This window comes from Cnephaeus nilssonii, assembly GCF_951640355.1.
Source record: "Cnephaeus nilssonii genome assembly, chromosome: 11".
In the NCBI taxonomy this organism is placed as follows: domain Eukaryota; kingdom Metazoa; phylum Chordata; class Mammalia; order Chiroptera; family Vespertilionidae; genus Cnephaeus; species Cnephaeus nilssonii.
In genome coordinates, this window is record NC_137082.1 from 89,287,666 (window position 1) to 89,314,541 (window position 26,876).

Consider the following 26,876-nt stretch of genomic DNA (forward strand, 5'->3'; position numbering starts at 1 on the left):
AAGGGGAGGCCACGCAGAGGGTCTGGGAGATGAAGGGGAGGCCACGCAGAGGGTCGGGGAGATGAAGGGGAGGCCACGCAGAGGGTCTGGGGAGATGAAGGGGAGGCCACGCAGAGGGTCTGGGAGATGAAGGGGAGGCCACGCAGAGGGTCTGGGAGATGAAGGGGAGGCCACGCAGAGGGTCTGGGAGATGAAGGGGAGGCCACGCAGAGGGTCTGGGAGATGAAGGGGAAGCCACGCAGAGGGCCGGGGAGGTGGGCTCTGACCAGGTGAATGTGTAAAGCGAAGATGAATGAGAATAAGATGAGCCTGTGAAATAGCCTTGTATCCGTAACGCAAATTCAGGCAACCGATCTTGTCTGAGTGCCTCCTGTGGGCAAGGCGCTGGGCAGCGAAGCAGAGACCAGGTCCTTGCTCACAGAGCTTCTCAAACGGGGACACCAACTACGTGAAGTAAGTCAGAGAAAGGCAGACGCCAGAGGATTTCAGTCACATGTGGAACCTAAAGAACTACACAAGTCAAACAAGCAAAACAGAAGCAGACTCACAGACACAGAGACCAGACTGCGGGTTCCCAGCGGGGAGGGAGGTTGGGGACTGGGTGCAAAAGGTGAAGGGGTCAAGAAGGCCGAGTTGGTAGTTACAAAGCAGTCACAGTGACACACAGTCCAGCACAGGGAATGTGGGCAGTAATGTTGTGATAACTGTACGGTGCCAGGTGGGCACTGGAAATATCAGGGGGACGAGTAGTAAAGTGTATGATTGTCTAACCATTATGCCGTACACCTGAAGCTAATACACAATAATACTGAATGTAAACTGTAATTTAAACATTTAAAAAACGTGTTTTTTTAAATGGGGACCCCAACGATGTCTATGTTAAAAGGTTGCTGAAGATCATGCATGGTAGCCTTGGTGATTTAAATCAGAAAATGATACATTTTTATTCAACCAAGTTCTGAGGCATGCTCTAATGACCTTTGGTGAATTCATCAGTGATCAATTCTGGTTCCCCCCTCGCCCTCAGTGTTCAGTGGGGTGAGGATAACTGTGAAGGAACCCACGACTACTCTGGTAACTCCAGGAAAGCCCCAGTGACCGAAGGAGCCAAACAGAATACTCACGCAGCAGGAGCAGCAGAGCCAAGATGATGAGCGCAATGGCCGCGGGCCCCAGCCCCACGTAGGCGCCGCGCAGCGCCTCCACGCAGCCGCTGCCGTCCAGGCACTTGCACACCGTGAGCTTCAGGACCTGCTTTTCGGAGCAGCTGAGGCCCTGGCTGTCTGAAATCAGGAGCTGGATGTCACTTCTCCCCGGCTTTCGCTCGCGTTGCTGCAGCAGCACGCTGGTACCTGTGGGGGAAGAGGCAAGAGGGAACGGAAATGAGTGATTGCCAAGGAAGGGCAAGAGGGAATTATGGGAACATTTTATTTTTAAAGTAAGTTTTTATTGATTTAGGGAGAGAGGAAAGGAGAGAGAGAGAGAGAAACATCGATGAGAGAGAAACATCAACATTGATTGGCTGCCTCCTGCCACCCCTGGCGGGGGATTGAGCCAGCTGGCAACCTGGGCATGTGCCCACGACCGGGAATGGAACTGGTGACTTCTTGGTGCCTGGGTTGATGCTCAACCACTGAGCCACACTGGCTGGGCTAGAAACAGTTTTTAGTGGCCAATAATATTTAGCACCAGTTAGAAGCTTCATCCTTTCTTCATGGCTCTATTTCTTTTTTCCTTTTCAGGGGAGGGAAGGTGAAACTATCCACTTTTGGAGACACCCCAGAGGTGGGCTGGCATGTTGGTATGAAAAGGGTTTGGTCTAATTTCTTGCCTAGTCCAGACACTCCAAATACGTGGGTGAAGAGCAAAGAATAGGAGTTAGACCTGCCTTACCTTTCCGATGACTAGCCTTCACAACTGTGTGTGGTTTGCCAAATACTATAAACTATATTACGTGCTGGGAACATAGTGACACACAAGTGGTGAGTTAAGTGGTACTTGTATTGAATGCCTTTATTTTAGCGTTTCATAAAAACACACGTATCCAGGCAATTTCAAACAGACAACCCAGAGAAGAGCATAATTAACCCCTTGGGACCCGTCACCAGCTTTAACATTACTGAAAGCTTTGCAAAGTGATTGTGAAGAGTTGTTAAACTTTAAATGTTTAACATTAGATCTGTAAATTAAGAAAAACATGGGTATGATATTTGAAACGTTTTGAAAACAAACACTAATTGTTTAGGGAAAGTCTTCCGGGGAGGTCTCTGTACGGTCAGAACCACCGGAAGGGCGGGCACCGGAGGCTCACGTCAAGAAGGCGGACGTACCTTCTGGGATAGCTACGTGCAGGATGTGGCCATAGCATAAGGCTGTCTGGCAGGGAGGGTCACAGAGACCCTCCTTAATGGGTGTCCATCACTCACCCACTTCGTGACCTTGAGCAAGCTACTGAACTTTAGTTAAATTAAGGTTTCCTCAGCTAGAATGAAGGAATAATGGTATGGAGAAAGGGTTAAATGAGATCATGCGTCTGAAGGGCCAGCAGAGTGCCTGGCACGTGGTAAGTGATCAATAGATGTTACTTGTTTGCTTAGACGGGCAAGGTGCCCCAGAGCTTGTGAGACACAACCACATCTTCAAGAGCAATTTAGAGAACCCCCAGCTATCATCAGGACATTAGGTGATTTTTCTTCTCTCCCTCTTCTGTTGTTGCGAATGGGATATTGGATTCGAGCCAGATAAAGGACACTATGCCCAAGGTTCGAAACCTCATTTTATAACCTTTGAAAACTGTATTGGAAATCCTATAGAATAAAAGGATAATATGCAGATTGTCCCCTCCACCGGGAGTTCGACCTGAGTTCAACCAGGGGGTGGGGCTGGCCCACCAACTGCCCGCATCCCCTCCCCCTGCCCTGCCCAATTGCCTGATTGGGGCGAGCTGGCCGGACCCCACCCGTGCACGAATTCGTGCACCAGGCCTTTAGTATAATTGATAAAAGAAACCCAGCCTCTAGCATAAAGGCTTTCCACTTGTTTTGTGTAATATTTTGATCTGCCAGCCAGTGACTTGGCTTACTTTCTTTGTGTATGATTTTCCACTCCTCTGCCATGCCGGCTGGTTTGTCAACGATGACGAAAGTGAAGGGGTCACTGTTTGGGTATCCGTCCAGGTCCCTCGCGGTCACGTTCACGTACTGCACGTCATCACAGACATTCATCACCGGGTCCACCAGGGTGGGGCAGTTGTCGTTGATGTCTTCCACCGTGATCACAACAGTGCCAGTGATGGTTTTTCTAGGAGAATCTTAAAGAAAGGGAAGAAAAAAATACGTAAATTCTGATTCTGTTGCTGATAACCAGCATAGTTTGAATTTTCTTGCCATTTTCATAAGAAGGTCCTAACAAATGAGGACACTTCCTATCCTAGATATTTTTCATAGTCAGATCACGTAATATCTTTTAATCCAAAATATCTATTTAATAACTTACCTTCTGAGATAGCTAAAATCTTTACAGTGTATGTACCATTTTGGACATATCTGGATTCAAAATCGGGAAATTTTACAAGTTTAATCTCCGAGGTGACAGAATCCACAGAGACCCAGTTGTCTATATCTTCCAATTTGGTATATCTGTTTAAAACAAACACAAAATCAATTTTGAATTCTGGAGAAACTGTGACTCTAATATTTACAAACTCAAGTTTAACTTTTGCTTCATTGTATATGTTCTTGTTACAGACATTAATTTGAAATGTTTTTAATTTCCTGAAACTATCCTAAAAGCCCCTCTCTTTACTGCATACACCACTTATTTTGGAACCTTCCTTGTTGCAGAAAACACAGCGGAGGCCGTTAGTTAATATTATTTTGGGAAAAGGCAATTTGCTACTCTTGGATGATGAATTCCATTAGAAGAAGTCATCAAGTTCAGTGGTTCAGCATCGACCTATGAACCAGGAGGTCACGGATTAATCCCCGTCAGGGCACATGCCAAGGTTTTGGGTTCAGTCCCCAGTGTGGGGCGTGCGGGAGGCAGCCGATCAATGATTCTCTCTCATCATTGATTTGTGTCTCTCTCCTTTTCCCTTCCTCTCTGAAATCAATAAAAAAATATATATTTTAAAAAGAAGTCACCCAAAGGAAAGGTTGTTGCAGGGCACTCAGGGTTCTTGCTGTGGCTGACCACGCACGGTGACACACTACTTTATAAAGTGCTGGTACCCAGGGACGCTAAGGTCAGAGTTCCCAGGCGCAAGGACAGCTAAGCAACCCAACAACCCGGCTGACAGCAGGGCAGGCTGCGCGTCTGGGTGGCAGGCAGGGCTTCTTTAAATCCCACCCGAGTGACTACCTGGGCTCCGTCAGGAACCATTCTGAAGATTCGTCTTCCATGGCATGGACCTGCCATCTAAGATGTACATTTACCCTGAAATTTTCACCTAGCGTGTAAACCTAAGGTGCTTTAATGGGGCCCAGCCCAGTCCCTTCCCGAGGGCACAGTGGTGCCATCTGGTGGGCTCTCAGTCCAAGTATCTGAGTAAAAGCCACCATGACCGAGACCAGGGTCAAAGGCTCCTCCATCCCTGCACCAAACAGCATGGTTTCAATGAAGAGTCACTTCCAGGGTTGATGTGCAAATGAAACTGGCTTCTCCACATTAAAATCCATGCGGCAACTATTTCTTTTAACCAACCTGGTATCAAGTGGAATTTGCAGTAAAATTTGCTACCTTCTTTGCTGTTTTTCAGCCTTGCTAGCCAGAACTCTCTGAGGCGAGGGACCCAGCCCTGCCGCACACTCAGGGTGGAGGAACGGGCCAGGGGAACTTTCTCCCGGCCTCTCAGTTGCAGGTACAGCTCTGGGGAAGTTAACCTATAGGCCACTGGGGAATCGCAGTGCTGGGTGGGAAGAAATGAGCTGGTCACCCTTCATTGTGATTTTGTTGTAAACCGGCCCTGAGAGGAATGTACAATGAGCACCTCTATTCGTCACCGTCTCTTACTTTGCACGGGCCACTTGTCCAGTGTCTTCGTCAAAAGCTTGAAATTTCCCAATTACTTGGCTCAGGCTTGTTTTTTCCATGCTCTCGCTGGTGCGAATGGAGATGGTGCTGCTTCTAAAATGAATGCCTTCTTTCACGTTCTTCACCTTCACTTTGATGGGGATGGATGTCGGCTTATATTTACTCTTAATTGACTTGTGGAAAGGGGCTTTATTAGTGACAATAACGCTGAAGTCAAGATGCTTCATTTCTTCATAATCTAATGCCTAGAAAGGCAAAATCAAAGGGAACTGTTCAAAAGAGAACACAACACACACACACATGCACCACATGTGATTTTAATGTTGGATAGGACAATTTAACACAGCAGCCCTGAGAATTCCAATTCATATTGATAACATGCATTTAAAAATCTGCCAACGTGGATATTCGTAACTGTGAAGGATGATTATGAAACATACCCAATTTTTTTAAAGGTCAATGTCACTTAAAAAAATATTTATTCTGAACAATTTGAAGTGATTTCTTAAGGAAGTTAATGGACATTCAATATCACAGTTAATATCCCTTAAACTGGTTCCATGGGTTTGTTCTGGGGAAAGGGCTACATACACAGTACTTACCTTAATAAGGATCACAATTCCTTCATTAGTTTGATTGTCAGTTTCTATGCGGAAATAACCCCTTTCATTTCCTGACACAAATGTAAAATTTGCCAACCAATTATCCGAGCCTCTTTCATCTGTGTCGAGCACTTTTATGCGCATCACTTCTACATTGACTCGGTTTTCTTCAACCATCCCTTCATACTGCAAGTCAGGAACACAGGATTTTCATGTTAATGCCACACACACACACACACACACACACACACACACACACACAAGTCATACATTTTTTAGGTAAAACTAACATATGAATAAGTGGATACATTGGTTATAAAAATAGTAGTTACCCTTTGACTCTCCACCACGGGTATATTGTCATTGACATCCAAAATACGGATCTGAACTTGAGCTTGCTTGACGGGCTTATCTGTTATTTCTCCTTCGTTGCCGTCTCTGGCTTCCACCGTCAGAGTGTAGCTGCTGTGTTCCTGCAGGGCAATGCAAATACCCCCTGGGTGAGCATCAGCCCTCCAAACAAACCTGTCTTCCTGGTTTTAGTCATGTCACCATCAAGGAAATGCACCGCAGTGCAATGTACTCATAAGTAAGTTTCATGGTCTGCTGTTATTCGTGTGAAGATGTTTATTTGCTGTCAGCGATTTTCCAGAAGGGGCATAGGAGCCTGGAGGACTTGCTGATAGTCAGTTTCTTAAAGATGTCCTTAGTGATATTAGTCAATTTCTTAAACATGTTCATTGGTGATGTAAGTCAGTTTCTTAAAGATGTCGTTGGTGATATTAGTCACTTTCTTAAATATGTCATTGGTGATATTAGTCAATTTTTAAAACATGTTCATTGGTGATATAAGTCAATTTCTTTAATATGTCATTGGAGATATTAGTCAATTTCTTAAACATGTCATTGGTGATATTAGTCAATTTCTTGAAAATGTCATTGGTGATATTAGTCAATTTCTTAAACATGTCATTGGTGATATTAGTCTATTTCTTAAACATGTCATTGGTGATATTAGTCAATTTCTTAAACATGTCATTGGTGATATTAGTCTATTTCTTAAAGATGTCATTGGTGATATTAGTCAATTTTAAAAACACGTTCATTGGTGATAGCAGTCAATTTCTTAAACAAGTCATTGGTGATGTTATCAGGAGATGAGTCTCTCCTTAAACCAGTTTGTGCCAGAGTGCTGTTCACAGTGCAGTTTCTCTACCTTGGAAGTGATGGTGAGAATACAGGGACCGGTTCTTTCTACCTCACACTTCCTTGTCAGCTCATAGTTAAGCCAGAGAGACCTAGTCTCCAGGAAAAGCTGGCCTGTGAAGGCAAAACTTGGTGACCTTGACCTTTGTCCGGACATCCCGAGGGATCTGATTCTTAGAGAAGGGGCCCTAGAGAACAACATCTCAGAGGCTCCCCTCAAATGAGCCCTGCTCTTCCCCATGGCCCCACGGCGTCTCCCTCCGTGTGGGGGGTGGAGGTGACAGGGGGGGAGCCAGCACCGTGCGTGGGGCGGCTGTGCAGGGCAGAACTTCAGTGACAGGAGGACGGCAGAGGCTGTGCCTGGCTCCAGTGCTGGCTCTGTCACTTCCTAGCTGTGATGAATACCCTCACTGCCTTTGACCCTCAGCGTCCTTCTGTGTAAAATGGGGATGGAGAATGTATGGATCTGCCTCACAGGGTTTCTAGGTGGATTGAATGGGTTCATCTACATAAAAGGTGTGGGATACACCTGGCATATGTAAATGCCCGATAAGGAACATTATGGGCTAACCTTTCCATACTTCAGGGACAGAAGCTTATTAAAAAGTCACACTACTTCAAAATAATACTTTTCCATTCTAATTTATTGAAAGGTATAGAGTAGCAGTTTAAGAGTAATAAAATTCTTGAATTCTACCAAGATCTCAGGAGGAACATTGGGCACAACTCTGTTCCCTCTGGGCAGAGTGAAATCACCTTCTAAGAGATACAAAATATACTGACTGCACTTGGGTGATGATTCATAGTTGATGACAACTCAGTGTTCTTAGGATCACCACCATTTCACTCATGCACACTGTTAAAATCTTCATGTGCGCAGCACTTGTAAAATCTTCCATATCCCCTTTTTCTTTTAAATTTTTCCTTTCAGTTAGAAATAAAAATGTGAAATGTTTGAGAGAACAGGCTTTCTAGGAAACCTACTCAAATTTTCTTCCACTTTGGGATTTACAGTAATTCTTCCCTTTACACATAGTTCTGTAATAGGGCTGCCACCTCTACCTTTTTGCCTTCCGAGGCCTGTCTCTGAGTAGTGAGGGAGACCCTGGTGTTTCATTGCAGAACTGCAAACTTAGGAAGCTCTCTAGCACACAGAACCCGGGCTGGAGAGAGCCCAGAACAGCGCTGTCCTTGACAGTTTTAAATTTTCTAGCAGCCACATTCAAAAAAGTAAAAAAAAAAAAAAATCCTGATGTTAATACTAAAATATATTTTATCTAACCTATGGTATCCCAAATATTATTTCAAAATGAAATCAACAAAAAATTAAGATGGCATTTTACATTCTTTTCTTTTTTCACACTAAGTATTCCCAGTTTGGTACATCTTCTATTTGTAGCACAACTCAATGTGGACCAGTCACATTTCAAGTGCCCAACGGCCACATATGGCTAGTGGCTACCATATGGGACAGCACATCCCTAGGAGGGGATAATGCCAAGAGTTAGCCTGTGAACTAGAAATATACAACAAAGTAAGAAAACAGAGGAGAGAAACAGAGAGGAGAACCTGAGAGAATAAAGGAGAGTTTAAAAGATGAGCAACATAAAATATTCACGTACCTCTCTGTCCAAGGTACTACTGACTGTATAAATCTCTCCCGTGTCCTTATTCAGGTAGAACATTGCGGGGTTAGCAGGCTCCTGAGATACAATTTTGTAGGAAATTTTAGAATTCATGGAATTGGGCTCATCTGCGTCTGTCGCGTTGATTTTCATCACAAGGGTATCTGGCATTAGAAACAAAGGCATCCAGAATGAAACTCAACCTTGACCATGTGCACATATGTTATTTTATGTATCATTTCAGCTTGTTCCAAGAAGGATTTCAGGTGTTTATCAAAACCACAGTTTACCAAGATCAAAAAACTGAACTGGACAAGGAAATAAGTGTGAATGGATTGTAGGAGTAAGAAAAACAAGGAAAGGCCAGGACCAGCGTTAGTACATACAATTCTTAGGGTGAAGTCCCCAACACTTGCTACAGGAGGGCCACAGATTTATTTATAATAGTTCTAATAAAAAAAAGGAGAATGAACAGGTACAAACAGATGCTTATTAAAATACAAACAATTCAGGAGAAGCACAGCTGTTCTTTAGACTGTGATCAAAGAGAAATGTCTTGCCTGGCTGGTGTGGCTCAGTGGTTGAGCATGGACCTAGGACCCATGACCCATGAGCTCACAGTTTGATTCCCGATCAGGGCACATGCCCGGGTTGCAGGCTGATCCCCAGTAGGGGGTGTGCAGGAGGCAACTGATTGATGATTTTCTCTCATTATTGGTATTTGTATCTCTCTGAAATCATAAAAATATATTTTTTTAATACAGAGAAATCTCTCTCTATAAGCATTTATGTAGAGCACTCTATTGAATGATACTAATAAACCTGACAGTAGAAATAACATGAGTCAAAGGTCAGCAAACTACTGCCAGCGGGCAAGACCAGTCAGCCACCAGTTTTGTAAATAAAGTTTTATTGGAACACAGCCATGCCCATTTGTTTACATACTTTCTATGGCTGCTTTTCTGCTACAAGGCAGAATAGCTGATACAGAGATCCAACATGCCACAACCATCCACCATATCTGTTCTGCGGGTATAAAACATGTCATGTACAGTCTTTTGAACATATGACAAAAGAGCCAGTTCTATACCTAGAGCAATAGGCTTGTTACTCTTTGTCCCGTGGCTAATCCTCAGCCCCCACGGAGTCCCAGGAGGTCGTGTTCAGTCCCTCAGCGGGTTACAGTGCCTTTGGGTATTCACTCAGAAACACAGCGGCCACTTACGTGCTGCGCTCAGTTCTTCAATGGACCCCACAAAGACATCCTGGGTGAACACGGGCTCGTTGTCGTTGATATCCAGAACTTTAATGCGCAGTTCTAATGGCTTCTCTAGATTGTTGCCTTTTTCATCCAAAGCATAACCAATTAGCTGAAGTCATGGCACAAATAACAGAAGAGATTAGATTTAAGCTGAGGTAATGACCTGCCATGGTATCAAAAAATAATAAATCGTGACAGTTACCAAAGATAAAACTTCAAACTAATAAATGTAAAATTGTTCTTACCAGGAAATAGGGCGTTTCTTCTCGATCAAGAATGCTGGTAACGTTCAGTTCTCCCGTGTTTTTATCAAAGGCAAACACACCATAAGGTGGCTCTGTGATGCCTTTTCCAGTGTATTTGTATGTAATTTTTATTCTTTTTTCTTCTGCAATATCAGAATGTATCTAGCATAAAAATAACAAGGGGATATTATCTCTAGATAGAGAATTTGGAAAGTTGGGGAAATTTAATAAGATTTTTTCCTTTTTATGTAAATTTTATTCTTAATGACTTATATAATTAAAATTAGTAAGAAGAAGAGTTATTGCATATTGAACCCCAAAGAATCAATGCGTTTTAGGGAAACATAACGAAAGAAAGTGTGAACGTCTCAGATATCTTAGAAAACCAAACCAAACCAAAAAGAAAAACTCAATTGCTCACACACACACTGAGATGTGACGCCTGGATTACAGATCTGGATTTTAGCTTTCTCGAAATGATCTGTTGCTGGGAAATGGGGGAGCTCATCATGCATGACGTGTATTAATCAGACTGGAAAGATGAAGTAAAACTTAGATGTGTCTGCGCCATAAACCAAGCGACACAGGGATGGGACAGAGGGACGGGGTGAGGCAGGGACCGGGTGAGGCAGGGACGGGAACCCTTGGGACCCCACACTGCAGATACCCGTGGGGCGGGCTTCCAGCAGAGGGAGCAGGAAGGGCGAAGGGGAGGGGCTGGGATGTGGAATGAGTCAGATCACTTAGGGTAGTGGTCGGCAAACTGCAGCTCGCGAGCCACATGCGGCTCTCTGGCCCCTTGAGTGTGGCTCTTCCACAAAATACCACGGCCTGGGCGAGTCTATTTTGAAGAAGTGGCGTTAGAAGAAGTTTAAGTTTAAAAAATTTGGCTCTCCAGCCCTGACCGGTTTGGCTCAGTGGATAGAGCGTCGGCCTGCGGACTCAAGGGTCCCAGGTTCGATTCCGGTCAAGGGCATGTACCTTGGTTGCGGGCACATCCCCAGTAGGGGGTGTGCAAGAGGCAGCCGATCGATGTTTCTTTCTCATCGATGTTTCTAACTCTCTATCCCTCTCCCTTTCTTTCTGTAAAAAATCAATAAAAAATATATTTTAAAAAAAATTTGGCTCTCCAAAGAAATTTCAATCGTTGTACTGTTGGTATTTGGCTCTGTTGACTAATGAGTTTGCCGACCACGGACTTAGGGGATGTAGCAGAGTGGAGGATGCGGCTGATAGGAGCTGAGGCCAGTGAGGAGGTCAAGGCCAATAAATCCCAAGGGAAGCAGTTGAAAGGGTCTCACGAAGTGGGGGAGCATGCTTTGATTTATCTTTTCAACCCATCACTCTGGCTGCTTTTGGGAGAACGAACTGTGGTGGGGGTCGGGGTTGGCAGGGGGTGCCAAGAGTGAGAGCAGGGACACAAGGTCAAGACTCTCTGGGGAACACAGGTCAGAGATGACACTGACTTGGACTGGGGGGTGGCAGTGGAGAGAAGGGGGCAGATCCGGAATGTATTTCAGGGGTAAAGCTCATAATACTTGCTACATTTTAAAAAGCTGGATGGAATGATAGTGCCATTCACTGAAATGGGTAGAACTTAGAGCACCTTTAAGGGGAAAACAATCGGGCTCAGGTTCGCACATGAGGTATAACCATAAAAAAATAGGACCCTGAGAGTGAAAAGGGAGTTAACTATTGGGCCAGGACGACGACATTAACGGGGACTGCCTCAAGCTGGGTAGATGGTCACCTTATCTATTCGGCATCAGTTTTTCCTTTTGAAAATTACTGTTCAAGGCTAGGGGAGCAGAATATGCCACTCCCAAATATGCCACCTTGGCACAGGCTTATTTTGAGCTGAAGGCCACTGAGAAGAAGCGGATATAAAACAAGCTCTCTGCCCTCCCGCTGTGTGTCTAAACGCAGGACATGAGTTTATAAAGGTGATCTCTCTCTCTCCTCTCTACCAAGGACAAGAGTTAATCCTCCCTGACAACTTTAGACCCTTTCCAGTATTGAGATGGCACAAGGACTCCACATAACAAGCTTGACTAGCGAGTCTTTCTACCATCAGTTTACCGTGTATCTGTCTTCCCACCGTCTGCTGCCCCCACAAATTCGAGGTCCTTTTCCTTTGTCTTGTCACTTCTCTAAGAATTATTGTTCCTTTCCCAAGACGCCCCAATTCTAACCAAACCTTTGAGTTACTCATCTCTGGCTACTCCCACGTGTTACATGTATAAGACACACGTTAATAAACTTGTTTACTTTTCTCCTGTTAATTTTTCTTTAGTCAGTCCAACAGGTTCCCAGTCAGAGAACCTAGGAGGGTAGCAGGAAAAAGAACTTTTCCTCCCGAGCATATGATACTTCTTTTGATTATTGTAACCTGTTACACAGAGATTCAACTGGTGCTAGATCCCTTAACTCTTAATTTAATCAAAGCCCCAAATTATACATATCCTAGTATCTTCACCAATGATGGTGCATCTTCCAGAATGGGAAAGAGGAAGGTTTTTTGTTTTTTAAATTAAACTTATTGGGTGACATCATCATATAGGCTTCAGGTGTGGGTTTCTATTTTTTTTAAGTTAAATTTATTGGGGTGACATTGGTCAATATGATATGAAAGCAGATCTTAAAACTAGAGGTTCCTGCTAAAAATTAAGCTTTGCTAATTTTCAAATACATCTGCAATATTAAAAAACCTCATTAAGTACATTATAGGATTTTCCTTAAATTTAAAAGTGGACACACAAGTCTTCTTCCACCACATTTCGGTAATGTGCACGTATTTTCTGTTCCTCTTTAGAGAGTACCTTGGCGATGGGATTCTTTTTGGACAGATCCTCTCCTTCCCGCAGGCTCACGGGGGCGGTGATCCAGGCTCGCTTCTGCCGCACCAAGTGAGTGTGTTTAGGAGGCGGCTCCTGTTCGCTTCTGGTGTGTAAGGTCTACAACACATTGCCAAAAAGTGATTCAGTACCTAAGACGTCAGGATGGTGTCATGGAATTCACTAGAACTTTAAAGAAAGCTGTGTACACTTCAAGGTATAAATTTGATATTTATGAACAGACTTGCTTTTCGTAGAGGAAATGTGTATGTACTCTAGCAAATTCTATAGGAGTTCAACAGATTGTCTCCAAACCAGTATAGCATCTGGGGTTTCGTTTTTATCAGAAAGAAAAGATTTCCCAGAGTGAAGAGTTTAAAAGGTTAAAGAATAACTTAGTGACCTTACAAATAAGCAAATTAAAATTAACATGAATTTTTCTTACTAATGGGAAATGAAGTTCAGTTTTTCTGTGGTAGCTTATATTTTAAAAATAAATTACTAAATGTTTTAAGACTAAATATTAGTAACCTATTGATCTCAATTTGACTAAAAGTAGTGAAAGTGTCAATTAATGAATTTATTGTTTTAATGATGGGTCAAAGTTTAAATTGCCCATATTTTATTTTTGGAATCTTTACGTGGAAAATGATTGTATAAATTTTCAATTGTTCTTTAACAGATAATACAGGTTTTATCCAAGGAAAATTTCAATACAACTGACTTAGTGTCTTAAGATCAGAAATGGTTATTCTACTAGGTTTCTCATTTTCCTAATTTTGTAGTTCTATATAACAGGTATTTTATTTAGAAATATTTACACTGCTTATCGCTAGGTCATTAATTTTTTCTTTGCTTTTAGTTGAAAAATTCTTCTATAACTTAAAAAATTAAATTATGTAACAAAACATTAAATAACACTAAAGTTTATAATATAAAATTTCCCTCTACATTTTCACTCACACTTCAGAGTAGTCACTGTTAACAACTGGATGAATGAGTATCTCCAGTGGTCTTTTCTTATGACCACAGAGTTGCACATGTATAAAGGTCTTTTCCTATAAAAACGCAGTGGACTGTGCATGGTTCCTTACCTCTAAATGGAGTGCATTTCCAAAGGTAAAGCAGATCTGAAAAATAAAATTATTTATTTATTGTTTAATATAACTTATTACTCCAGTTTAAATATTTTTTAAATGAATAGGATATTACAGACATTAACAGGAAGAAAATAGGTTTAACACCACCACTATTCTCCTTTGTCAAAAGGAAACTAAATTCATTTTCTCCCCTTTGCTTCCCTGCCATGTCCAGGGCCAGAGAGAGGAATTTACACTCTTTTTGGTCCACAATGTCTTCTCCAGGAAACTCAGAACACAACGAATATCTGAAAACCAACCCCAAACTCTCCTGTGATTTTCATCTCTTGTTCTTGGGGAACCCCCTTACCTTTCCTCAAGGCCTTTAGTGTGCAGTGCCCCCAGCACTCCAACTCCCATCATCCCCCATCGGTCATACCCACGGCTGCCCATATTCAGACTTCATTCCTCACCTTCCTGGCCCCCACCGACTCTTTTCTCTGGTCCTTATCCAGCACTGTCACATTTTGAACTTCATCGTTCCACAGAACTACACACAGTATGTTTACCCTAACATCCGGACAATAATTCCTATCCTGCCTTTTGATGTTTGCTTCACCTTTCTCCTGGCTTAATCCAAACCAGCACTTTCTAATGCGTTCGCCAGGTGTGGCTATTTACACTTGAACTTAAATTATTTGTGATTAATAATTCATTTGCTCAACAGCCACGTGAGGTAAGTGGCTTGAGACATCGCAGACACCCATCACTGCCGACAATGCGATTGGACGATGCTGGCAGATTCCTACCGCCATCCCAGAGGCGCTGTGCGTGACGCAGCCAGCCCTTCTTCTTTTGATCTGCTAACATTGCTGCCTCACTTCCCCCCACCTCTGTGTGCCCAACCGTTACTCTCTTGGATCCTAACCCTGTACTGACAACAGTGCTTGGTAGGCCCAGGGGCCGGTTGGATCCGTCACACACCCATGCTCTCTAACACCTGCTCCTTCCACAGGGCTGGTGTTGGTTTCCAGGGTGACCGTATATGTATGTTTTCCTCCAGAGTCCAGATGACACCCTGGTGCAGGTATTCCCTCTGTTAGCAGCCCTTTTATTCTCAAAAGTGTGCTCATTCAGACCACCAGGTACACAGCCCCTTATCTTAGTGTCTCTTATTGTATCCCTGTCATGCATGTGACTCCAAACTTCATGACCTCATCTAAACTCAGTTACCTCTCAAAGGCCCCACCTCCAAGGCCATCGCTTTGGGAGTTAAGGCGTCTACATAGGAGTTTGGGGGGAGCACATTCAGTCCGTAACCATGAATGAGAGAATTCAGTCAATGAGATATCAGGAGAGTCTGGAAAAATGCCCCGCACCGATGAGAAGAGAAGCACATGCCCAGCCTCTCTCCTCACCTGCCCTGGAGGTGGGTGAGTGAGGATGAGATTCTAGGAATGGCTGCAGCCAGCTGTGACCACGAGGAGAAAGCTAATGCAATGGCAGAGACGCCAAACTGAACCTGTGGCATCTCGGAGTTACAGAACTGGTCAAATATGGAGCCGCCCCATCTCTGACCCACTTCTTAAGTATTCTTTTATTTTAATCCACTTTTAATTTTTTAAAATATGTTTTTATTGATTTCAGAGAGGAAGGGAGAAGGAAAGAGATAGAAACATTAATGATGAGAATCATGGATCGGCTGCCTCCTGCACGCCCCCTACTGGGGATTGAGCCTGTAACCTGGGCATGTGCCCTGACTGGGAATCAAACTGTGACCTCCTGGTTCTTGGGTCGATGCTGAACCACTGAGCCACACCGGCCGGGCTATTTAATCCACCTTTAGTTGGGTCTTGTTACTTATATCTGAAAGCAACCCACCTCACAAGCCCACTTGGCATGGTTATTACACCAATTAAAAGAAATAACACATAAGTGTCTTTATTGCAAATGACTGGCATGTAGCAGGCTCTCAGTCAATAGAATTATGATGGTATTTCCTCCATTCCAAGACTTGCATTTTCCTCACCTTAAAATTTCTGAAACTTGGATTCAGTCATTCAGGCCTTCAATTTCCTGAGCTTCTACAATATGCTAAGTAATATAATGTTCTTAGATGTTGGGGAGATAGACAAAAATAGATTGTGATGAGAGCTGTGAAGAAAGTTAAAGCAGGGACAGGGTGGTAGGCAGTAATGCAGGACTGAGAGGCGGCTCCCGGAGGGGAGCGAGAGGGGTGCCAGGCAGGGGTGCCCTGCAGGGGGTAGCCAGGCCGCGGAGTGGGACTGATGGCAGCGCCATCGAGGTGGGAGGTGGTGCTGCTGGAGGAGAGTGAGTCGGGGGTGATGGCTGGGCTTTGGGGTGCTGGCGACCTTGTTTCTTAACCCTTTGTAGGCCCTAAGCGTCTATAGACGCAAGCGGCAGGCCTTTGAATTAAATTCAAAATATCGTGGTGTGTGGGGATGGTTTCCGTTTTGGACGCGTGGCAATTAACTGGCTAATCTAGTCGCTGGTTACCGGGTGTGTGCAGTTTGGGAAAGTCCAGCAATTCAGTACACTTTAATGCGTGCACTTTTCTGTCGGCTACGCTAACAAGCCACAGAGATTGGTGTGCGTCTTGAAGCTGAGGGGTCTGGGGTCGACACGCTAGGTCTGCTGTTCGCTTCTCACAGCACCTGTCGCCGCAGCTTGTCTCCAGACCGCAGGCAGGACGGACTGAAATGCCTGCCCCGCACTCACTGCCCAGACCCCGGAGACGCGCACTGACGGTCCGGCAGCCGTGGAGCCGTTTCTGCCGGCGCTCGCCGGCCGGCCGGGGTCCGCGGGCCGCTGGTGGTCCGTGAGGCCCGGAAGGTTGGCGGCCGCTGGCTTATTGGATTGAAAAGTTAAGATCTTAACTGCTCTTTTCTAAAGTGCGTATGTAATTTGGATGGTTCCCTGGGACTCCGTACCGTGTAAACACATTCTTCATTTAGAAAAGTGGTTCCTAACTGGAGATGTTGCACCCCCACCCCCTCACCCCCCACTCAGGATATCTGGTAATGTCCAGAGACGTTTCTGGTTGTCTAGTCGGGTTGGGGGTGGGGAGGTGAGTGCCGCTGGCCTCGAGTGGGTGGAGACCAGAGATGCTCCAGGTCTCCAATGCACAAGGCAGCTCCCCCTGCCCCGACCCGGCCCGCTCACCCCAAAGCATCGTCTGGTCCCAAAGGGCCAAGTGCCAAGGTGGAGGAGCCCTGACGGAGACCACGGTTCTCTGGGTGGGAATGACTGGGTAACTAGGGCCATGATGGGCTCCCAGCTCCGCAGGACCAGGAGGGTTTATGGGAATCTCCAAGCTGGTAGCGCATTGCGGGCGATACAAACGAACAGCTAACACCGCCACTCCGCTCCTTCCCCTCCCCCCGGGAGATGCCCGGCTCGGTCTGCGGCTCCTCCTGCAGGTCACTCAGGGTCCAGCACGGGAGGGCGGCTCACAGGAGGCCCGCTGTGGCTCCCCGAGTGTGAAATCTGTAACTCTTCTCACAAGAAACCGGATGATGGGAAAAGTCCCGTGCAGCATGCCTTTAAGACTGAAGAGGAGCCCTAAGTGGTGTGGCTCAGTGGATAGAGGGTCGGCCTGAGGACCAAAGGGTCCCGGGTTCGATTCCGGTCAAGGGCATGTACCTTGGTTGCAGGCTCCTCCCCGGCCCGGGCCCTGGTCAGGGCTGGTGCAGGAGGCAACCAATCGGTGTGTGTCTCTCACATTGATGTTTCTCTCTGTCTTTCCCTCTCTCTTCCGATCGCCCTAAAAATCTATGGAAAAATATCCTCGGGTGAAGATTAACAAAAACAAACAACCAACCAAACCAAAAGACTGAAGAGGAAAGTAATCTTCTGGCCTCTGTGCCCAAAGACTGGAAGATGGACCAGATAAACCCTTCAAAAGCGTTCCCAATTTGCTAAAGTTTAGAAACAGTTTCTATCCTTGAATCCTACGCATCTTGTAAAAACTGGTTTTCCTGGTAACTGGCAAGAAAATAATTTGGTTTTGGCAGAGGCACCGGGGAAGGTCAGGCAAGCAACGCACTCTTTGTTCTCAAGGTCGGCACCTTTCAACGCCACTTCCTGCTCGGAAGGCACCTTGCTGAGTGGAACACGCAGACCTGGGGCTCAGGAGGCAGTGGCTGACGTTCCCCTGGCCGACACCTTCCGGGAGGTTGTCTACAAAACTTCCCATTTTATGGCTGAACATCACAGCTCGTTTAGAAAATGGCAACTTAAAAATCCACCTGATAAATGACCCACACCGAAGTAGAATTCATACAGCAGCCACGCTCAACGGCTAATTTAAACAAGTACATTTTTGTTTTCACAGCTGCCACTTTAGGACTCAGCCAAGAAAAGCAGTATTTTGAACTCCAAGGGTTGAACCCTGAATTTGACCTTTAGACAGCAAAACTATGTCCTTTAAGTCTCACTGCAATAAATTATATGATTTATCACAATCTTTCGCCTGTTCTTCCGATGTCTGGGCTAATCTTAATGTAACAGATATGACTGGGTGACTCAGATCTCTTTTAGAATCCAAGAAAATATTTTCTTTGGTAGCATTTATTGATTGAATTTTAAAATATGGATTTCGCAATGCTGTGATACAGATGAGTTGTTAGATCGTGCACATTCTAACTTCAAGTTGAGTTTTGTGCAATCATGGATAGCTCCTCTTTTGTCCTTGGTGTAAGGAACAAAGACAAACACCGGTAAACCGAAGGCCCAGTTTAAGTAACAGAGCTTCAGATTGTCCTTTCACCATTAGATGGCGCTGGTCGACCAGGAAGGCAAACTCCAGGAGCTACCAGACAGTGGCCAAGAGTGGACTCCCAGGTCCTCAGTGGAAAGGGGCCTTTTCCATTGGCCTCAAGTCAGTGGGTGGCCAAATGAAGATGGTGAAGGCCAATGGCTTTCTGACAGTGGCATGAATACTTTTGCAGGACAAATCTTAGTTTGCGTTTCTTCTCTCCTTTCCTTTCTAGCATTCTAACTTGTAATGAAACTAAACTAACGACCTAGTCCCAGAAGGTCAGGCCTTAACTGATGACAGACCACAGACAACTGCTGTAAACCGAGGTCACAGTGAGCTGTGATGTTCAGTGCGGGGGAGGGCAAGAGGCATGGCGTTGGGGGACCTGGTCTCTATCCGGCTTGGCCCATTAATAACATTCACTAAATCCAGTAACTGGTACACTGTGGGTGCTCACAAAATGTCAAGCCCTCTTCCCTGTACCCCTGTTCCTTACGCTCCCTGCCCAGGAGCCAAGTTCACCGGTTCCCTGACTGTAAGCGCCCTGCCCACGAGACAAGTCCCGAGCACCCAGAAGACTGGCACCTGGAGAAAGCACAGTAGCAGCTGATGAATGTGTTAACATCAGACAAACACTACCCAACCCACCTGGGCGCTACATATTTCTTGTAAACATGAAATTCAGATGATTCCAGCTTTTCCAATCATACATACTTGAGCTCTTACATTTTTAGAGAATACATCTGTGTCCAAGGCACTCACTAGTTTAGCTATGACAGATGGGCCTGCGCTGGAGCCGCTGAGATGGTCGGAGAACAAGTGCACCTACATCACTCTAAGATGAGGAGGAAGCACTTGATTGTGTGAGTGACAGCTGCCAAGACAGTTCTGGGGACCTTGGAAGGGGCAGATGCTACTTCCTGCCAGGGAAGTGAGGAGAGGGTTAGGGCAGGGGCTGGCTGGAGCTTGGCCTCGGAGAGCAGGATCTGCGGCTGCGCCCAAGGAGGCTGCCACGTGGGGAGGCGGAGGGAAAGGATGGGGACTTGGAGACTGAGGGCAGAGAACAGGAAGTCATGTGGTTTGGCTCCTAGACCAGGCGATGGCAGCAAGTAGAAAATAAGGACAAACGGTTGAACTAGGGATCTTCACTGACCCCACATGGCGTGGGGAGCCACCGGCAGCTTCTGGCAGCCCCACATGGCGTGGGGAGCCACCGGCAGCTTCTGGCAGGGAATACCAGACCTTCAGCACTAGGCCTGCAGGAAGAGTTCTGGCAGAGCTGGCTCAGACGGAAGGCAGAGGGCAGTCATAAGCCAGAGAGGTAACAGGCCGGCGGTAGAGGACTGGCACCAGGATGGATGGGTGGGTGGAGGCAAGCCTTTAGGGGGCCCAATTCAGTCCTTGGCAGTGCCCTGTGCGTAGAAGACAGAAGGGGTCAGAGGGCATATGGTGCTAAGTCTGAGGGCTAGAAGGATGTGACTCTCAGAGCTCAGATGGTAGAAATGTTAAGCTTAGACCCTGGGGAAACCCTCTGAGGAGGAGGAGAGGCGCTAGCCAATCCAGAATAGGGGATGTGGCCCAAAGTGGGCAAGGGCAGCACCTCCACCGCCCACCCTGCTCCCACGCGTGTCTGATAGGTCTCCTCGTGATGTGTGTACAGCATGTCCCCCTCCTGTGCTTTATTTTCTTGTGGGTTTTACTCATTTTAGCATCAGCGGATGGTATAAATCCTGCTCCAGCTTCCTTCATCCTAATCGCACGCTTTGCATATGATAAAAATCTCAATACATGAAAAAAATAATCTGAAATAAACAAAAATAATCCAATGTTATATGTGGTATACATCTGATACTTTAAGATAAACTCAACTGAGAAAACAATCTTTCATTATATGTGAACTATATGTTTGAAGGTGTTATTAGCCATTAAATTTTGTGGTACATTGAAAGGAAAAAAAAAACAAGCTGTGATTAAGAAATGCTCAAATTGATTTAAAGCTCATTTATGATTTCAATTGAGGTTTCTGATTTTTACTACAATTTGACAGTTTTAAAAATACCAATCCTTATTTAATGAGTAATTTCTTTCCATATCAATATTTGCATGCTTCATTTATGAATAAACTATTTTGCAAACTTTACACTGATAATTGTCATTCTTAGACCTGTCTGATAATTAGATTAATGGGAAGTTTCTATCAGTACATATTTCTGGATCTCAGCTTTGAGGATTTTGATCTAGCTCATCAGATATTTCTAATGATCAGGGAGAATTTAGACTGAATGAAGATTCATGTCTTTTTGTAAAGTCCTTTCTCTAAGTTTCTGTTGAGTTGCCATTTCCCTACTACTTATTAATTTTTAGAAACAAAACCAAGTGTGAAATAATGCATTTCTAAAATTTCTGGATAGAACTGATTATTCTTACAGGCTTCAATACCATCTAAGTTATATTTGAATTTATCCTAAAATCTGTTATCCAGTTGCATATTAGAATACTGTATAACTGAAGGTACTGGTAATATATGAGTTGCATTGTGTTTCCCAAAAGAAGGCAAGTTGAAGTCCTAACCCCTAGTGTCTTAGAATGTGACCTTTTTAGGAATCAGGATCTTTGGAGATTTAACCAACTTGAGGTCATTGATGTGAGCCCAACGTGGTCACTGTCTTTATAAAAAGGGGACAGTTGGATACAGACTCAGACCTGCACAGAAGCAGGGAATATGAAGAGACACAGGAAGGATGCTGTGTGAAGGCAGAGGCCTGAAGGGATGCATCCACAAGCAAGGAACGCCGAGAACCCCGGAAAGCCGCCCAACACGAGGAGAGGCAAAGAGGGAGCCTGCGGTATGTGCCAGAGGGAGTGTGCCCGGCCAGCACCTGATCTCAGGCTGCTGGATCTAGACTCTAACACAAGCACTGCTGTGCTGAGCCGCCCACTGTTCGTTCTTTGCTACAGCAGCCCCAGCAGACCAGCAGAGGTAGGCGCACCTGTTCACAGCACACGGGGCTATCACTGAATCCTTAACGTGGAGTTTGATTTTCAAGGCAGAATTGAGGCAACAATCAGAAAACCTCTTCCTTGAGTGCCCTCTTGAGCAGCTGGGGGAAGCCTATGGATCCCTTGTCAGGATAATGTTTTTAAATGTATTTTTACAAAATCGAATGACAAATGAACCCAATTATATCAAAATAGTTATCAGAATTTTGAAAAACCCACCATATTTGTGATGCAGTAATATTATGCATTTCATTACCAGTGCATTAAATAATAAGGTCTAGAAGAAAGTTTATTAGTGATGAGAATAAATGGCATTTTGAGATAACTACAGTATAATGTCAACATTTTTGTGAATTCTCAGGTACTGTTAATGCTATTGCAATGTCTTTCCTACATTCATAATTTGAAGGAAGTCTCAGTTAGCAGTTAGTGAAAATAGGTATGTAATTTATTCCCAGCCATGTCTAAGGACCCTCTGAATTTTACTTACAGACAGGAGTAGGTAGATCCCAGGTAAAGAACTCTTGAGAAGAAAAGATTCTCTGCTTTTATTCACAAGTTCTCTCATTTTTCATTTAGATGGAGTTGGCCTAAATGATTGTAATAACTATGTGGGTGTCACCCAACATCTCCTTCTGGTGTGTCTTTTTCTTTAAATATTTTATTTTATTTTTAAAAATATTTTTTATTGATTTCAGAGAGGAAGGGAGAGGGAGAGAGAGAGAGAAATATCAATGATAAGAGGGAATCATTGATTGGCTGCCTCCTGCATTTCCCCTACTGGGGATCAAGCCCACAACCCAGGCATGTGCCCTGACCAGGACTGAACCTGGGACCCTTCAGTCCGCAGGACGACGCTCTATCCATTGAGCCAAATCGGCTAAGGCTGGTGTGACTTCCTGAACTGCAGAGGAAAGCCAAAGATCACATATCACAGACTCCCTTGCAGCTAAGGTTCGGAATGTGATTATTGAGATTCAGCCAATCAATGCTTACATGAGATGGGAGAGAAGGAAGTGAAGCTGGCAAGCATGGATGTGGATGTGTTTGGGTTTTTGCAGCAGCCTTAGTGCCCACCACTAGATCCCTGGGTGCCAAGAGGCAGAGTACAAGTACATTTAGTTGGTATGGATCCTAGCCGTTGTCACATGGTTCTGTGAGCGGCAGCAATAGCATCCTAATCATGGCAGCTTCCAGATTGCCACAGTGGCGGTGTCTCCTGTTCCCAGGAGAGGCGGCCCTCCCTGAGGGCTTGGGTCCGGCCTTACGGCTTTGAAGTCGTTACTGATAGCACAGACTGCGGTCTGTTTCCTCAATCTTCCCCACACTTACGTAACCGACGTTCTGTCCTGAAATAAACCTCTTCTCGCCTCAACTAGCTGGACGGACTTCTGTTATCTGCAGCTGAACTCTGACCCATACAGACTATAATGTCTGTTCTCTCCTATAGAAATCGTGTTTCCTTAAGAACTACTTTCCACTCTTTACCAAAGGCTACCCAGATGGCCCCTGGCTCGCAAAGTCGACGTAATGCTGTTGCAAATGTGTAAGCATTCAGGAGAAACCATAGTCACATTCTGAATTTGGATCCTTCCAGGCGAGCAATACGTGATAGATACTCCTTTGTGATGCTGGGTGGCTGCACTGTCCCCCCACCCCCCCGCATCAGCCACACAATCACAGAGGTAACCGACCGATACTCTACAGTCATGCGCCACATAACGTTTCCGTCAACAGTGGGCCACATGTACGTGATGGTGGTTTCAGTGGATTATAAGCAAAAAGCTTGTTTGTGACGTTGAAAGAAAAGGTGGAACTGACTTCCATGTGAATTTCCTGCGAGCTCTGGGTGTGTCAGCAGAGAGGAGGCTCAGCATGCTGTCTCCCTGTGCTGCGCACACGCACACACACACACACACACACACACTTGTGTGCACACACTCACTTCTCTCCCCTCCATTTCCCTTTCTCCTTCCTCTCAGTCTGTTCCTCCCTCTCTCTCCTCCCCCCTCCCTTTTATCATGTCTCATCTCAGGCTTATTCTCTGGTCTCTGCTCTCCCTTCCGTTCCATGTGTCTTTCCTCGCCGAAAGCCTCTGTTCGCAGCCCTCCTCCGACCCCCAACACATACACATTGTTGTACTGTATTTTTATTGTGTCCCTTTAAGAACAGTACAAAAAGTCATGTAGATGTGTCTTTTCCGTGTTTAGATAGACAAATTCCGTTGTAGTACGTTGCCTACAATATTCAGTAAGTGACATGGACAGGTTTGCAGCCTTGGAGCAACAGACTGTCCCAGTGAGTTCCAACCTTTTCCATCGCAGGGCACATCAACTAATTACTGAAATTCTGCGGCTCTCCAAAATATATATTTTTTCGATTTGACACGCAAAAAAAAGTATAATTTTGATTCATTCACACCTGATGGCTATTGTGTTGGCTGTTGCCATTTTTTATTTGACAATCTAAGGGAAGAGAGGTCAGTGCCCCTGACTAAATAGGCAGGTACTGCATGTTTTAAACATTCTTGAGGCACACCACAGCGCCTCTAGCGGCACCCCCACCGGTGGACAATTGCTGGGCCCTAGCATAGAGCCCAGGAGTGTGGTAGGCCGTACCGTGCAGGTTTGTGGACGTGCATTCTATGAAGTTTGCGCAATGATGCTATTGCCTAACAACATATTTCTCGGAGCGTACACCCGCCGGTAAGCGAAGCATGACTGTGTTAGCAGTGTTTTGGATATCGTGTTTTGTGTTGTATCCCATAATGGCTATGAAATGCCTAGCTCTGTCTCATTCTGGAGAGGAGAAGGAACTTGAGATGAAACTCAAGATAATTGCCCACCTGGACGCTAATGTAGGGGTTCTGAGCGCGTAAAGGCAGGCGAGGCTAACCTGGGACGTGTAGGAGGTCGGGTGTAGGGAGCGCATTTCCCACTTACGAGACTTTGAACATACGAGGAGGTGATCGTGACGGAACCCCTGTCCTTCCAACTTGAGGTACATCGGGGGCAAAAGGCTAAACTGCCCACTTTGACCAAAATGGACATTCACATTCACATCACAAAATGGACTGTAGAAAATGCGCAGGCCTGCCAGAATTCTGCTCCGCTCCGGTCAGCTATAACCACTTCCAGAGGATCATAATTATTGCCAAATTAAAGTAAAAATACTAAATTGCTACCGTAAAAGTACGTTAAGCTATTTATTTCTCTGTCGCTGTTTGAGGTGGCCTGCTGTCACACCGGGGAGGACAGAGGTGGCTCCTTTCCCTACACGGAAGGGTTAACAGTCACTCCACAGGGCCCAGCGCTGTGTTGCTGGGCATTTGTTCTCCTCGGCCCGGAGGCATCGCCACGAGGGAATTACTTGTTCTGTTCTTCCGGGGGTCAAAACAAACCCTCACAATTATGTCTTAGAAAAGCTTTATTGACAACGTGAACTTGAACTGAAAATTACTTCAATGACTTGGGCAAAACACGATGGATAAATGGAGCAGGAAGGTAATCTGGCGCCCAGCTCGGGGTCCTGGTGACCATGCCGTGTGCGCTGACTGGCCCCCCCCCACCCCACCCCCTATGTACTTCCTGTTGGGTTATATGTCTGTCTACATTATCACTACAGGAAAACCCATTTAGCAAAGTCCTATAAACCAGACCATTTCTAAATTATGTGCAAGTCCGTTAACAAAGAGAAACGAATATAGTTTAAAATCCATTTGGCACATTGAAACCAAGCATGACATGTCGACGTATCACTGAACACCATTTCCCAACGGCTGAAACCCTTTCTTTAAGATTAACCACTGAGCCCTGGCCGGTTGGCCCAGTGGATGGAGCATGGGCAGCGGATCCCGGGTTCGATTCCAGTCAAGGGGACGTATCTTGGTTGCAGGCTCATCCCTGGCCCTGGGTGGGATGTGGGGGAGGGGGGGGGAGGGAAGCAATCAACCAATGTGTCTCTCTCCTTGCTCTCGCATCCCTGTTTCTCTCCTTCCCTTCCACTCGCTAAAAATCAATGGGAAATACCCTGGGGAGGACTAACAACAGAAAGAGTGACCTCTGAAAACCCCATGTGGCTGTGGCTCCACACCCGATTGTCTGTAACCCTTTAACATGACACAACTCTTAGCACTATTACATGCATGATTGTTCACACTAGGAAATGGTTTTAAAACACCAACTTTGCGACCTTCAGTTAGACAAGTTAAAACTACCTTTGTGCGGGTGGTTTTAGAAGCGGGGTTTAGTGAACAAAAGCTCTGTGAGGAGCGTGTATGGAGGACGCTGGCCTTTCTAGCCCTGCAGCCCCAGAGTTCAGGTGTCCGGGCCTCCGCCCAGCGCCTGGGGGCCGGCCGCCTCCCTCTGCCTCCCTCTGCCTCCCCCTCTCCCTCTGCCTCCCCCTCTGCCTCTGCCTCCCCCTCTGCCTCTGCCTCCGTTCCCGCCCGAGACGCGAACAAAGCCAGCTCCCCGGCAGGTGCGCCCGCTCCGGGCCCTCTGCACCCACAGATCGCAGGACAAAGGGCGTGGGCGGGGGCCGCGGCCAGCACCCAGCACCCAGCACCCAGCACCCAGGGCGGGCGGGTTGCAGCGCGTGTTCCCCGGCCCCAGGGCCCGGCGCGCCGCCGCCTGCCCGGCCTCCCCACCTCCGGGCGCCCACGGGGAGCGCCGGGCGGGCCGACCGGCTCGGGCAGCGGGCGGGTCAGGGCCGAGCCCGCGCCCTGGGGTGCCCAGGCCTGCCCGCGCCCAGCCGGAGGCGCACTTACCAGGAGGAGCAGCAGGACGCCCTCCGCGCGCAGCGCCATCGCCGGTCCCCTCCGCGCCCTCGCCTCGGGCCGCTGCTGCCGCTCCGCCGCCGCCCGCTCGCTCGGCGGTCCGTCCGGGTTCTGCTCTGGCTCCTCCTCGCCCGCCCGCCCCGCCCGAGGGCCGCCCGGCGCCACCCCGGTGAGCGGAGCGGTGGTCCCGGCTCCCCGCCCCGTGGGAGGTCCCGCAGGAGGAACGCGGTGACGCCTGCCTGTCGCTCACGCACCTGGGCCCTGCCGTCCCTGGTTGGGGACTTGGGGCGGCAGGCCCCGCCCCGCTGCCCGCTCCTTCCCAGCCCTCCCCCAGGAGCGGGGACGCAGGGCCACCGGCAGGGCAGGGCCACCGGCAGACCCGTGTCCAGGGAGGACCCGCCTTGTCCAGCGAGGACCGCGCGTCCTGCGGGGCCGCTCT

The 26,876-nt window shown here is 46.4% G+C and overlaps 1 protein-coding gene across 2 annotated transcripts in view; it reads right to left on the reverse strand.

The window, feature by feature from the left end:
• The window catches only part of DSG2 (desmoglein 2), a 37,678-nt gene extending 11,029 nt beyond the window's left edge, over positions 1–26,649 (reverse strand). For both annotated transcript variants that reach the window (XR_013814157.1, XM_079783708.1), the window contains exons 1-12: positions 26,429–26,649; positions 13,899–13,934; positions 12,790–12,924; positions 9,971–10,132; positions 9,690–9,834; positions 8,462–8,628; positions 5,966–6,106; positions 5,634–5,819; positions 5,011–5,276; positions 3,496–3,638; positions 3,083–3,310; positions 1,125–1,352 (exon numbers count right to left, since the gene is read on the reverse strand). Coding sequence is in view for 1 of the 2 variants with exons in the window: in XM_079783708.1 (XP_079639834.1) it covers positions 1,125–1,352; positions 3,083–3,310; positions 3,496–3,638; positions 5,011–5,276; positions 5,634–5,819; positions 5,966–6,106; positions 8,462–8,628; positions 9,690–9,834; positions 9,971–10,132; positions 12,790–12,924; positions 13,899–13,934; positions 26,429–26,467 (1,876 nt within the window). In the remaining variant the exon portion in view is untranslated. The remainder of the gene's footprint in view (positions 1–1,124; positions 1,353–3,082; positions 3,311–3,495; positions 3,639–5,010; positions 5,277–5,633; positions 5,820–5,965; positions 6,107–8,461; positions 8,629–9,689; positions 9,835–9,970; positions 10,133–12,789; positions 12,925–13,898; positions 13,935–26,428) is intronic.
• Positions 26,650–26,876: the final 227 nt, after the last annotated feature.